This window comes from Megalops cyprinoides, chromosome 8, assembly GCF_013368585.1.
Source record: "Megalops cyprinoides isolate fMegCyp1 chromosome 8, fMegCyp1.pri, whole genome shotgun sequence".
Classification (NCBI taxonomy): domain Eukaryota; kingdom Metazoa; phylum Chordata; class Actinopteri; order Elopiformes; family Megalopidae; genus Megalops; species Megalops cyprinoides.
In genome coordinates this window covers 30,494,082-30,507,054 of record NC_050590.1, presented here as the reverse complement: position 1 = coordinate 30,507,054, position 12,973 = coordinate 30,494,082, and the positions used below count along the sequence as shown (strand labels likewise).

General features: G+C 38.4%; 2 protein-coding genes across 2 annotated transcripts; both read right to left on the bottom strand.

Annotated features, from left to right (window-relative positions):
* Window positions 1-326: 326 nt before the first annotated feature.
* Window positions 327-3,783, bottom strand: LOC118781812 (troponin I, fast skeletal muscle-like). Its single transcript, XM_036534903.1, has 7 exons — window positions 3,726-3,783; window positions 2,253-2,281; window positions 1,980-2,016; window positions 1,686-1,814; window positions 1,202-1,291; window positions 901-1,077; window positions 327-429 (listed from the first exon to the last, which is right to left on the bottom strand). Exons 2-7 carry the CDS (start codon window positions 2,258-2,260, stop codon window positions 340-342), a joined length of 531 nt encoding a protein of 176 aa, XP_036390796.1. The 5' UTR covers window positions 2,261-2,281; window positions 3,726-3,783; the 3' UTR covers window positions 327-339.
* Window positions 3,784-4,929: 1,146 nt separating this feature from the next.
* On the bottom strand, window positions 4,930-9,868 carry LOC118781806 (troponin I, fast skeletal muscle-like). Its single transcript, XM_036534897.1, has 7 exons — window positions 9,756-9,868; window positions 7,080-7,112; window positions 6,936-6,972; window positions 6,619-6,747; window positions 6,362-6,451; window positions 6,076-6,252; window positions 4,930-5,350 (listed from the first exon to the last, which is right to left on the bottom strand). Exons 1-7 carry the CDS (start codon window positions 9,851-9,853, stop codon window positions 5,261-5,263), a joined length of 654 nt encoding a protein of 217 aa, XP_036390790.1. The 5' UTR covers window positions 9,854-9,868; the 3' UTR covers window positions 4,930-5,260.
* Window positions 9,869-12,973: the final 3,105 nt, after the last annotated feature.

The following is a 12,973-nucleotide window of genomic DNA, read 5'->3' as shown; positions in this document are numbered from 1 at the left end:
TTGTAAAACCAAGACATGAAACGTGCAAGCTAATATTTATGACTATTGCTTTTAGACCTACTTACAGTCTGAGTGGAGAGGAATGCAAGACAAAACAAAGCCCACACCACAAGGGATAGCATACTTCCTTTTGTTCCAATCATTTATTTACAGAGTATTTTTGGACACAATGTATTTTTTTACCAAATTATTTTGAGTATTTACTGGTAACCTCAACAGAGGTGAAATTGAGCTGGCCAAGATTATTATTCAAAGGTCAAGTTAAAATGGAGAGTGGTGCATGGCTGATATTGGCATTTTCGTAAGGCACACAGAAGCCCAGCACCCATGGAAACCGATTTAAGCCTCGGACTCAAACATCTTCTTCCTGCCATCCATGCCAGCCTTGTCCTCAATGTTTTTACGCCAGTCACCAACTGAATCTTTCTCCTGTGAGTGAGAGAGGTCAAATCACCAAACTTAATTTTTTATATAGTACTTTTGTATAGAACTTTTATGGTGAGGCTAATGCAATACCAAACACATAATGCTTGTGTTTACCTTAAGCATTAACTGTTACATAACTGTTGCATAATCTAGTAAGCCTGTTAAATATTTCCCCAAAAAGAATAGAAATGGTCAGTAGATATAGACAGGCCACATATATATTTTTTTTCTAAACAGGAAATGTACATGTAATTCTTATCAAATACATTACATTTTTTGGAAATAAAAAAATGTTCACTAAGAACAAAAATTCATCAGGAGATCCTGCTACCATGTGTTGCACATATGCAGTGGGCAGTCAGGCAACTGTCCTTCTCTGGCCATTAGAACTGGACTACTGTGATATCACTGCATCACCCCTTTCTAAGCTGTTCTCTGTTGTAGTACTGCACAATCACCAAAGGGGGCACCCACCTCCTCTTTCACCTCCTTCTTCACTTGTTTCAGGTTGGCTCTCAGATCCATTGACACTTTGTGCTTGGAGCCCAGCAGGGCCTGGAGCATGGCGTCAGCAGACATACGCACTTTTCTCAGAGCTGGCTTCTTAAACTTGCCCTTCAAGTCAATCACTTTAATCTTCAGTTCATCAATCTGGACAGAGGGAGAGGCGAACACAAGAGGGCATCAGTGATTCAAGAAGACCAACAGGGATAAAAATAAAGGTGGGAAAGCAAGCAGCAGCGAGTACACATAGGATACACATAAATGGCTCTACCTCCTTATTAGTCTTGTTCACTTTGCTTTCCATGTCATACCTCTCCTCATCAACCTTATCAATCCTCTGGTGGAGCTTTTTGCACAGGTCCTGAAGAGACATATCAACCAAAAAGAGTAAATAAGACCCTGTGAATATCATAAGGACATCTCAATCTCTTAAAAAGCTGTAGGTCACCATTGCATTTGTTTTCAGGGTCAATGGAAGTGCTTATTTTGTTATATTGTAAGCCAGGAAAAGTACATCTTAACGCATTTAAAATACAGGTCCAGTACAATTTGATGAATTAACAGCAAACAGTTAATGGGTCATCTATTCGAGGGAAGACAATCCACAAATGTGATAATATTTACAAATGTGTTAACATTAACTAAAAATATGGGAAATCATCTTGGGGAAAGTAATGACTGGGTTTTGGGTAAGGAACATTCACCTGGGGGGGGCAGAAAATTAATGTGGATAATTTGATTGGTTGGCATCTCACCTGTAACTCCTGCATGGTTCCAGGCAGGGACAGTGGGGGGCAGTTTTCCTCCATGTATCTCGTCTTCTCTGCCTCTGCCTCAGCTGCCTCAGCTTCAAGCATACTGGCAGCAATCTGGAGCATCAAGCTCTGGAAAACAGCAAGCACACACATGTTGCCAAAAGTTCAATCCCACCAAAAGATCAAAGGTAGATCCAGTTGCACCAATGTCAGATTCTAATTTTTAGACCAAGCAAGTTCAGTGATAATTAACAACTTTCAGGCACAGTAAACCTGCTGAGCCTGAAATTGTACCTTCAGGTGGTGCCTACGGCTCGATGTCATCTTTTTCCTATTGAGTAAGAGAGGAATGGAATTCATTGTAATTAAAGGCCACTCACAGGAAAAGAAGTGAAACAGGGCTGAATAAAGACAAATGGTAATTTTGCCCCATAAAGTATAAAACTATCTTCAGTGATTGTTATTGTATATTCATTTTCAAGCATGAGAATATAACCAAATGCACAAAAGCCAATATCTTGCAAAGCATACACTGAATGTGGAAAACACTACAAAGTGAATACTCACTCAGACATCTTGGCCGTTTGTTTCACACCCTGTGAAAAGGAAGGTAAGGGACTAACATGTTATATATTTCATCTGTGAAATTCACATCAATTAAGTAAAATTTTAGTAAGTAAAATTTTTTATTTGAAAAGAAGCTAGACAAAGAGTATGATCTGAAGGGGTGGTAACCTTATAGTCAACATTGATATAGGTATTCTACCTGTGAATATGGGCTGAAATACATGAATATTCATTTCTGGCTGTTAGTTGCAGCCCTATGTTATGTATATTATCAGATAATAACCAAAAATTTTGAGGCAGTGGGATCTAACAGAGCCCTGTGCCGATTCAGAAAAAGCAGAGAGAATCTAAATTTAGATGGGGTCTGGGGAACCAGCTGTCCTCTCAAATCGCTCTGTTGTGGTGCGTTTCTCCCCTGGAGGCCATAAACACACAAAACCATGACAGGTGGTATCAGCCTTAGCTTCCAGAAGGAAATCCTTGAGATGGTTGAGACCATTATAACATTTTTTTGTTTTGTTAGTTTTTTTTTCTTCTCTTCAAGGGCATATGGAGTTCCATCTTATTTCTGTGCCTGTGGTGTTGACAGAACTCTGAGGTTTCTCCTTCAGGCTTTCTGCTTTCTAAGTTATTATATCTTTTTCCTTCTTTGTTCTTTTTCTTTTTTCACAGCTTAAGGTATGGCGGTGCTCATCTACAGTAGGACTTTCACAAAATGTTTGTCATTCCAAAGGGATCCCTATACTGTATATACAGAGAGATACTGTACATTTAAATACTGCAGTACATCTCAACAACTGATGGCCCATAACAAGTAAGGTGTTAACTGACAGTGAAATTCTGAAAACATTAATAAATCCAACTATGTGGCATTCCTAATTGTGCAGCATCAAAATAATCCATGTTTTTATCAATTGCATCAATTCCATTCCTTTTATCATCATTACTATCCTTGAAAACATTTCAAAATGTGTAAGTTACATGATCCTCACACTACCTCATTGACAACATCAAGCTCCTGGAACACCACAGAAATAATATCCAAGCCTGCATATCTCTTAGAATCAGAGTTAATCAGTTTTCTTGGCATGAAGCTTAACAAACAAACATCCCAAGCCTGGACAGGACTCAAGTCTATCAAAGGGCAGATGCCCCTTGCCCTTTCTGCAATGCTGAGGGCCAAAAGTGAGCCCGTTTTAAAAGCTTTGGTATACAACCTACTGGTGTCAAGCACGAGGCTTTCCCTACAGGGCCCCTGATCCTGCCCCATAATGTTAAATTTGAATTACATTAAATTGCAATTAGTGGTTGGTGAAGTAAGGTGAATAATGGAGTTTAACAATAAGTATTCTTTTTTTGAATGAATGTGTACCAGCTCCATGGAACCTAGGCTCTTTGAATGCTTAACCTGAGTGATGCTGTTAGTTTCAGTGTGACAAGGAGGAATCAGAAGAGGAATAGAAAAGATCTCACCTAGCAGTGCAGAAGGAAAGCAGGACAGATTTGGCAGAAGGATGACAAAAAGCTGGCAAACCCAGATAGAGGAAATTCTAAGGTTGTATATAAGCCGTTCCCTGTTAGCTCAGTGAACCCCCCTTTTCTCTTTATGGAAGTGGATTCTTCCTTAGACCAATAGGATGTCAAACTCCTGAAATACTCTCTGCCCCCCACCCCCTCTCAGCTGCCATGTAACTTTCCCTTGCAATTCAAAATGTCTCCAAAGACCTAGCCTCTAAATGATCAGTTTTTTAAAAGAAAACAAGCACCCCTTGACAACTTATTTGGAGCTTTTCATTTTGGGTATGAAAACCGTATGTTCATGTTGTACTCACACTTCTTTTTAGGAATTAAAATAACACTCTCGTGTCTTCTTGGAGTTAGTGATACTGTTGTTTCTGTAATTTGTCACAGAATATTTTCCAGGGAAAAAAAAAAAAAGATTCAGATCAGAATTACTACATTCTGTTTTTCTGAGCAAATGCTTCACAGGTCTGTCATTCTCCAATTCAGGCAAGAATTTTATTCTTCGCCCCTTTCATTCCAACCCACATTTCAGTGGCAATGTAATTAGACAGGGACAAAGTTTTCGAGAACGGCCTTTCCTGGAAACCTGCCAACATGAGATTCTCTCTCCCTTCTGCTTTCCGGAAGTAGAGCTGGGAAGAGAGGGACTTGGAATGAGGGGAGCAGAAGAGAGGCTGTTGGGGGACACTTCAGTGACATCAGTGATCACCCATGCTACAGTCTTTACCTGTCATATTTAACTAAGCCGTATCTGTTCACCAGGTGGTCTCTCAGGATGAGCAACTCAACCCTGACCAGGTCACATGATCTTCTCTATGTCACTCAGGATGCAAATCTGTGGCCACCCACTGACTTCAGGACTCCTAAAAGCTCTTAATTAGACCATAACTGTTAGAGATATCTAAAAGTCAAAAGAAAAATTCAGCAGTAAATTATACTGTCAAAGGCAAAGGAATGTCTTGCTTTTTATGTTCTATGACTGTGTCTGTGTGTATATGTGATATGTGTGTGTTCAAAATTTTGTGATGCTTTTAAAAACAATGATATACAACATACAAGGTTGGGTAAATTCACTGCTTTAGTGACAGCTACTGTAAGAATGGGAGGGAAAGAGAGGAGGAGCAAGCTAGGATCACAAAGACAAGGAAACGTCCTGTTTTTCCTAACATGCTTTATTTAGTGAAATATGCATGGCATGGTAACATATCCCTTGGCAAGATACATGTTTCATATGCACAACATTCTAAAAAAATGTTTTGGCAAATGCAATAGCTGAGGCAATGGTAAAACTACAATGATTACTGAAATCCACCTCTGGTTTCCCTCTCTACATTACCTGACTAAAAAAAGTTTACAATGTGTAAACAGCAAGCCAGGATTCCATAATCATTCAGCCAAAGAGCACTGATAACTGAAAATTGATAGCACTCTACGGCTTACATGAACGCCTATTGGAAAACACAGCAGCACAGCTGGTAACCCATTTAAGCCTCTGCCTCAAACATCTTCTTCCTGCCGTCCATGCCAGCCTTGTCCTCAATGTTCTTACGCCAGTCCCCAACCGCTTCCTTATCCTGCGAGGGCAAGAAAGAGTGGTTGGGTCAGGATATAATATCTGAAATATGAAGTCTGAGAAACAGACCAGGGGTTACTGAAATGTGGGTTTGGGGTGTTAAGAGACGTTGATGTGGGTCACAAGCATATGCATGCATATGAAATATGTATGTATGTTATTGCCCTTACACAGATAGTCACACTATTAAACCTAAACACTGAAATGGCTAGTGTACATGCAGTTATTAACATGTATGACAAATTTAATAATTGTTAGACTGCACATCATGGATCACAGAAAACATAATCACTCTTTATATGGGCTATGGTCTTGGATACCTTGGGAACTCTGAGTATAGACCACGATATAGAACTGAGTGTGTGTGTGTGTCAGCATGTGTTCTGTTACAACCTATAAAGCTAGAAGTGAATCTATGATCTAAAAAGGCCGAAAAAAATGATCTGCAGTGATGTCCCCCTCCTTAGCAGTATTGTCTTACTGTACTATAATGTCACCAAAGGGGGATATAAACAGACCACATATAATTTTTTAACATTTAGATGTAATTCATATCAAGCATGCAACATTTTTTGGGAAAAACTAAATGTTGAAAAGTTCAAGTGGGCAGTCAGGCATCTGCTCCTCACTGGCCTTTAGAACTGGGCTACTATGATGTCATTGCATCACCCCTTTCTAAGCTGTTCTCTGTTGTAGTACTGCACAATCACCAGAGGGGGCACCCACCTCCTCCTTCACCTCCTTCTTCACTTGTTTCAGGTTGGCTCTCAGATCCAGAGTCACTTTGTGCCTGGAGCCCAGTAGGGCCTGGAGCATGGCATCGGCAGACATACGCACTTTCCTCAAAGGTGGCTTCTTAAATTTGCCCTTCAGGTCGATCACTTTAATCTTCATGTCCTCAATCTGGAAAGGTTGACACAAGCAGGCATCAGTGAGCCAACAAGATCTCCTACAGATAGTCAAATAGAGAGAAGCCAGACATTTTAAGTTGGAGAGATGGAACAGACGCTACCTCCTTGTTAGTCTTGTTGACTTTAGCTTCCAGATCATACCTCTCCTCGTCAACCTTGTCGATTTTTTGTTGGAGCTTTTTGCACAGGTCCTGAGTAGACATTTAGAAAACAAGACTGTACAAATTGTTCTAAATTGTCTTATTTCCAGTTTAGCCTACAATTATCTTAAATTCAGCAATAAGTGGATCTTTCGTATGTTAATGGTCATGAGGCCAGTAAAAGTCGAAATGAAGGACTTTACTGGTTCATATCACACCTGTAAGTCCTGCACAGAGTTAGGGAGGGTCAGCGGGGGGCAGTTCTCATCCATATACTTCTGCCTCTCTTCTTGCCGTTCAGTTGTTTCTTTCTCCAGCAGAGTTTTAGCAATTGAGAGCATCATGCTCTGGAAATCAGCACCCAATGTGCATGTTAGTTGAAGTCAAGCCACAAGTTACTTGAAAAAGCACAGAAATCCCTCATATAAACTATTATGAGAAATGCACAGGGTATAGCTAAAACGGCTAAAACAGACAGGTAAATGAAAAGTGAAAAAAGGAAACACAAGGAAAGATGTTTACAACAGCACTTTACCTTCAGATGGTGCTTCCGACTCGATGTCATCTTTTTCCTGTTGGTTTGGAGGGTAATTAGTCAACACGTAAAACAACCACTCATGAAGATCACACTCACTGCCACAACAGTGAACAATGCAAACAATGTAAACAGAATACTTACTCCGACATCTTGGCGTTTGGTTTTTGTCGTGCCCTGGGAAAAGAAATATGGGATGTTTTTCATCCATTTGAAAAGAGAACCTGTGCATAGTGTCAAACTTGGAATTACAAGTGAAAATGACTAAACATTAGCCATAACTGTGCCTCTTTTTAAATGCCTTTCCCCTTTGGGTAACACTATTTAGGAATCGATAACTGTTTATGCAAGACTCAGCTCAACAATGTGTGCACTGGTATAGGAGTGCTGAGGCAACACAAATGAAATCCTCTGATGCACTCATATCACCATCAAGCACCATCATCTCTTTTTGGCAATACTAGTCACACAGTGCACTGCAATAGAGTGGGCACTTATGCTCTTCTGCTGATATCATCCGTCCACTCACAGGCACCTGACAACTCATAGTGTGCCCAAGAGTGGTGAGATGAGAAACCCCTGTCCCCATACCAACTCTTGTCCTTGGCAGAACAAATTCAGCTTGCCATGGATGGGATCTTATCTGGACCATAGGGCTCAGCTTGCACTCTAGCTGAACACCCTAGCCACTGAGATACTCAGGAGCCCCTAACTGTGTAACTTCACAAGGAAAGCTGTGTAAGGAAATAGCTGTGTAACCAGAAGGTTCCAGGTTTGAATTTGAAGTAGGATATTGCTTGTGTACCCTTAAATACAGTACTGAAGGAGATTTGCTTCTGTGGTTAATGCTTGGCTATATGAATAATTCATGTGTCATGTGAACGCTGTATAAGCCACCCTGAATAAGGGCATTTGCTACGCAAATAATGTGATGTAATTTACAACGATATAATAAAATAATGGGTCAGATGAAGTCAGGCAAAAAAGTGTTTCTGCATTGAAGCAGGATGAGGCTGCCTTGCTAGAGTAAGGACAATGACATTAAATGTTTGAAACTGAGGTCATGTGGCACCATTCCCGCACTGCAGGAAAAAAAAAAAATCTTCTTTGGGTATCTAGAAGCTATGAGCATTGGAACAGGACTGTGAGTTGCCCTACCACCTTCACTGAGAGCCTGAAAAATTAACGACTGGTACAGTATCATGTTCCATAAATGATTTCATTTGGTTGGGCTTTTCGTTTTTGTTTGGGCTACTCCATTTGTGCCACATCACACATTTTTTTGCAGAATAAAACTAAGACCCATCTTTTTGATAAGCACTTGTAGCTAGAAGATAGTTTTAGTCCCAGTTGGAGCAGTGCCATGAACAAGTAATATACTTGGCTTCCATTTCTAAGTCAGACTGCACAAGTTAACTTGTGGTAGGACTTGAATAGTGTTATGCTCACACTCGCTGGTCTGGGAGTGTTGTTAGCCTGGTCTGACACTGTTTCTCATCTAACCTGAATGGATACACTTATGCTCTATTGTGCTGGAAGTTGCTCTGGATAAGAGCATCTGCTAAATGCATGTAATGTAAGATACAGTGCCCTAGCTCAAAGTGCTTCAGTGAAATATCCATCAGCTTGGGCAGATAATAGGCAAAAATGTAAACTTGCTATGGATGTCCCTGTGGATAAGGCCAAATTACTAAGAAAAGAAATAATGAAAACTCACAAGCAGTGAATGTATCTGCAGCAGCATTTACTGATGCTGAATGAAACACATTGTGTTTAATTTCTTAGTTGTTCTCCCTGGTCTAAAACTATCACTTTTGACTTACAGGACTGTAGAAATCCATCACCACACCTACACTTCTGAGAAATTACCAGTTAAATTGCTAGTTATGGAAATTATCAGTTATTACTAGTTAAATTCCATATTCCAGCCCATATAATGTTTATACACTAGCACAGAGCCTCCAACATTTATATCTGGTCTTTTTATCAAATATTCACCACAAATACAATCCACCAGGAAAAAAAATCAATGCTTAAAATTTCCATGTCCACAATGATATTAAAAGTGAAATAAAGCTTTATCAAATTATGAAGTGTCTGGAGTCCGGCAACAGAAAGCGAAATTATTCATATAATTGCCATTAATCTCACCATTTAAAAAATCTTAGGAAAGCTTCCAATTGCAGAAATCTCCGCACACTTTAAAATGAAAACCCCATTATCCTTTTTGATTCAACTTGCTATAATTGTTGCAGTATAATAAATATGAATTGTGTGTACAGTGCATAACTTCAGCTTCCCTGTTCATTCTATACTTAAAGAGAACCACCAGTTTTCTATTTCTCTATTAGAGTGATTCTTCAAACTGTGAAAAAAAAAATCATAATATTATAAAAGCAATAAACTCCTGGAAACATATATGCTCTCACTGCAGCTTTGTATGGCATAAAGGTTCTATTAAGCCTATGATGGCTGAAACACCTTGAGCCAGAGCTAGGTTCTCATTTTTGAAACTGGTTTACATGGCAAGCATATATTGCCCCTAAATTCTGTTGGGCAGAAGAACTGAGGTTTCTAAAATACAGATGGAAATGCAGCACAACCAAGGTGTGAACTGAAATTACATGAATTATGTCTAAGTCCTTCATCATAAATTTATCAATTTTTCACAAACTATAAGGGAAGGTTCATTGAATCATCAATGCTACCCCTAGATCATAGACATATAGATATAGAACAGATAGATAGACAGTGTTTTAAAGAGGAAGGACTGATAGTGGAATGCATGCTGAAAGGGAAATAATGGAAAATGGGTCTCACCTGTGAGAAAAAAGAGGAGAGAAGGACAGACTTAGCGGAGGGGAGGACTGGTTAAGCACAGGCTGCTGAAAGTATATATTGCTGGCATCCTCTGGCATTTCTGGGTATCATTCTCTTTATGGAAGTGGCTGAAAAGACAAGAGTGATAGCCAAGATCCTGAAATATCTGCACCCTCCCAGCTCCTTCATTATAAATAGATCTTTCATGATAATAAGCGTTCAAGATGTCTTGTAATACTTTCCTGCAAAAAAGAACCTCACACTGGTAATTGGGGATTATTATGGATTTATTTGGGATCTTTTCAGTTTGGCGGTGGATTGTTACATGATCGAGGGCATAATTCTAGACTGCATTCACAATCAAACATGGGTAAATGCAAGCAGCAGGTAGATGTAGTATCTGTTGTTAGTCATTCTGGATGAAATCAGTTTATGATGTATTGGATATTTGTACAAATGGACTGGCTTCATATTTCATATTTGTTCTTTCTGTATTTCTGTACTTAACACATTTTCTTTCCGTTTGCATTTGAACCACAAGTATGGTATTTGCATTTACTTTTGAATGTTAATAAAGACATTGTAAATTAATGGTAAACAAGCAAAATGCAAAGTAAAATGTTTTCAATGGCTTATTTGTGGTTTAAATATACTTGTAGGAAGTCCATGTCTAACCCATGGCTATGAGAGAGTGCAGGGGGAAATATTAACTCCTGTACCTTGCTAAGTTATTATTATCAAATGAGTTGCTTTGGGCCAGTTAGCTATGTTATTATTTCAAAGACAAGGTAATTGAACTTGCTAAAATTGTCCCATAATATGCTTTCGCTACTTTTTGGAAATTATTTTTTTGGTTTTTTTTTTTTCCTGATTTCAAGTCTGATGTTGATCTGAATTAACTGAACATACAGTAGTGTCCAGTAACTAAATTACTTGAAATGTAGAATTTTTCATGTACGTGGACGCACCAATGCTACCGTGTACAAGGCACCATACCTACAGAAAGCAGCTAGCTACACCTGGACTGCAAAAATCATTTTTAACATTTCAAAAATTATTTTATAAACCCTATTCAAGTGAAGGAGAGTACACAAAATATTGTATGAAAATCAACAATTAATAATAGCAATGGATGAGCTGATATGATCATAGTACCTTGGAAGGTATTGATACAGAATGATCCCCCAGCAATGTTTCCTTATAATTGAAAGCTACTTGCGTTCCATTCAGAATACAATGTATTGGATCCTAAAGCCAGCCATGTATATCATTTATACCTGAAAGGTATAAATGGTATACATTGAAAGGTATTATCACTTTGTAAATTTTCAGTTATAGCAATATAGCATTTATCACTTGAATTAAGGGAACGGTGCATTTGTGCATTTGTGCATTTAAGCATTTGTGACATCACATGCACTTGACTCGGTTATTAAAAAAATACATCTGAAAACCAAAAATGTCTGAATGAAAGTAACATGCTAAGACTATTTAATGATTACTTTTCCTCTGTTGATGGCCACTCAATTTCAGACACTTAAAATAGCTAATGAAATTATCTCAAAAGAATTTATTGTGTTCCAGCTAAAACCAAGGACTGAGAGGACCATTAGCACCACCCAATGGCACAATATTCATTTCTCCATTTGAAATCACTGTTTGTGATGTGGACTATTTTACTGCAAATCATAACAGAACATAATAGACAACCTTACTGCCTATTAAACATGAACAAGACAAATTGTTTTCTCTTCCTTCAACTTCCTCAACTATGCATGCCACAATACATACAAATAAACAACAAAAAGAACATCTCACACAGCCTTCACACAGAGGCTTGCACTGATGGACTGTTAGGAGCAGGGGAATACAACAGGAACACAGAGAGGCACCACCTACCACATACCCCTCACTGATCGGTGTGGAAAAAAATGTTTACATTTATTCCTTCCACATTAGTGAGACAATAGTGCTAACATTACACATAGACATAAAGATAATATCCTGTCTTTATACTGATAATATACTTTCACCGAAACAAATAAAAATACACCCCCAAGCAAAACCCATTTCAGGCATTTTCACTTTTCATTAAAGTTTTCACTCTTTTCTGCAATTACTTTTCTTTAAGCAAATGCCTCTCTAATCTAGATTTACATAAGCCTCCTTACTTTAACTACTACATTTCTAAACTTCTTCATTTTTTCCGAAGAAAAGTTCAATTCTAGCTTTCCTGTCAGTGTAATCAACCATTGCTTTTATTTTTTTGCTTAGCAAACGCACATAGCTTACATATCACCCCACTGGATAATTTACAGCTAGATATATTTCACAGGAGAAATTAGGGGTATGCATGCAACAGCAGTGTCCCACCAGGGTACTAAAACTTGCAACCTCTGGGTCATAACACCTACTTTTTACTTTTCTACGTAAGAGAGTTTATGTGATAAAGGTTTTCAGATAGTGTGCAAAAATTACTTAATGGAGCTGATGCTAGGTCACCAGCATAACTGATAACTCAGTATCTTACTTACCTCTTGTAATACTTCTCAATAATACCCTTAGCATAGTGATGCACTTATTTGAAAGCTGCTCTGAGTAAGAGCGTCTTCTAAATGATGTAATGTAATATAATGTAATACAGGTCACAATTTCTGCACATGGTCTCATTAGCAAATATCAACAACAGAATAAGACATTTGTTGCATTCAAATAACAGGTTTTAAAACCATAATCTGATATCAAGCCTTTCACTGTCCTACACACAGTTTCAGTTTCAGTTTTTTGTAGAGTATGGAACTTACCTAACATTACATTTCATTTCCATTTGAATACTTCTAAAAACAAACATTTGAATATATATTTCTTCATACTGAACTCAATGCATTTGTGGTGTTTCATGCTTTTCTCCTAAATTAATTTGCCTTTCATTTCATACTTATACACCCTTTCCTAATATCATACGTATGAAACATATGTTTCATTTAATTATTGATTGATTATTGTCTTGTAAGCACTGGATTATTGATGTGCAAATTTACTATTCCACATACCTGTAATTGCTGACAAGATCCATTGGGGGGCAGTGCTTCTTGGACCGCTCTCTCTCTGTCTCTTCCGCTACCTGTAACAGTCTGGATCTTCTCCCTCTGAATGACAGAAACAATTGTGCTTGTCATTACTAGACCAGCCAGTCTAGGACAAGGCCCTAACACTGC

Coding starts and splice junctions, on each gene's coding strand:
- LOC118781812 (XM_036534903.1), bottom strand. Junction 1,815..1,979: donor GCCGTAGGCACCACCTGAAG/GTACAATTTCAG, acceptor GCTGTTTTCCAG/AGCTTGATGCTCCAGATTGC. Junction 1,078..1,201: donor TGAACAAGACTAATAAGGAG/GTAGAGCCATTT, acceptor CCCTCTGTCCAG/ATTGATGAACTGAAGATTAA.
- LOC118781806 (XM_036534897.1), bottom strand. CDS start 9,853: ATGCCAGAGGATGCCAGCAATATATACTTTCAGCAGCCTGTGCTTAAC. Junction 6,748..6,935: donor GTCGGAAGCACCATCTGAAG/GTAAAGTGCTGT, acceptor GCTGATTTCCAG/AGCATGATGCTCTCAATTGC. Junction 6,452..6,618: donor ACTCTGTGCAGGACTTACAG/GTGTGATATGAA, acceptor ATGTCTACTCAG/GACCTGTGCAAAAAGCTCCA.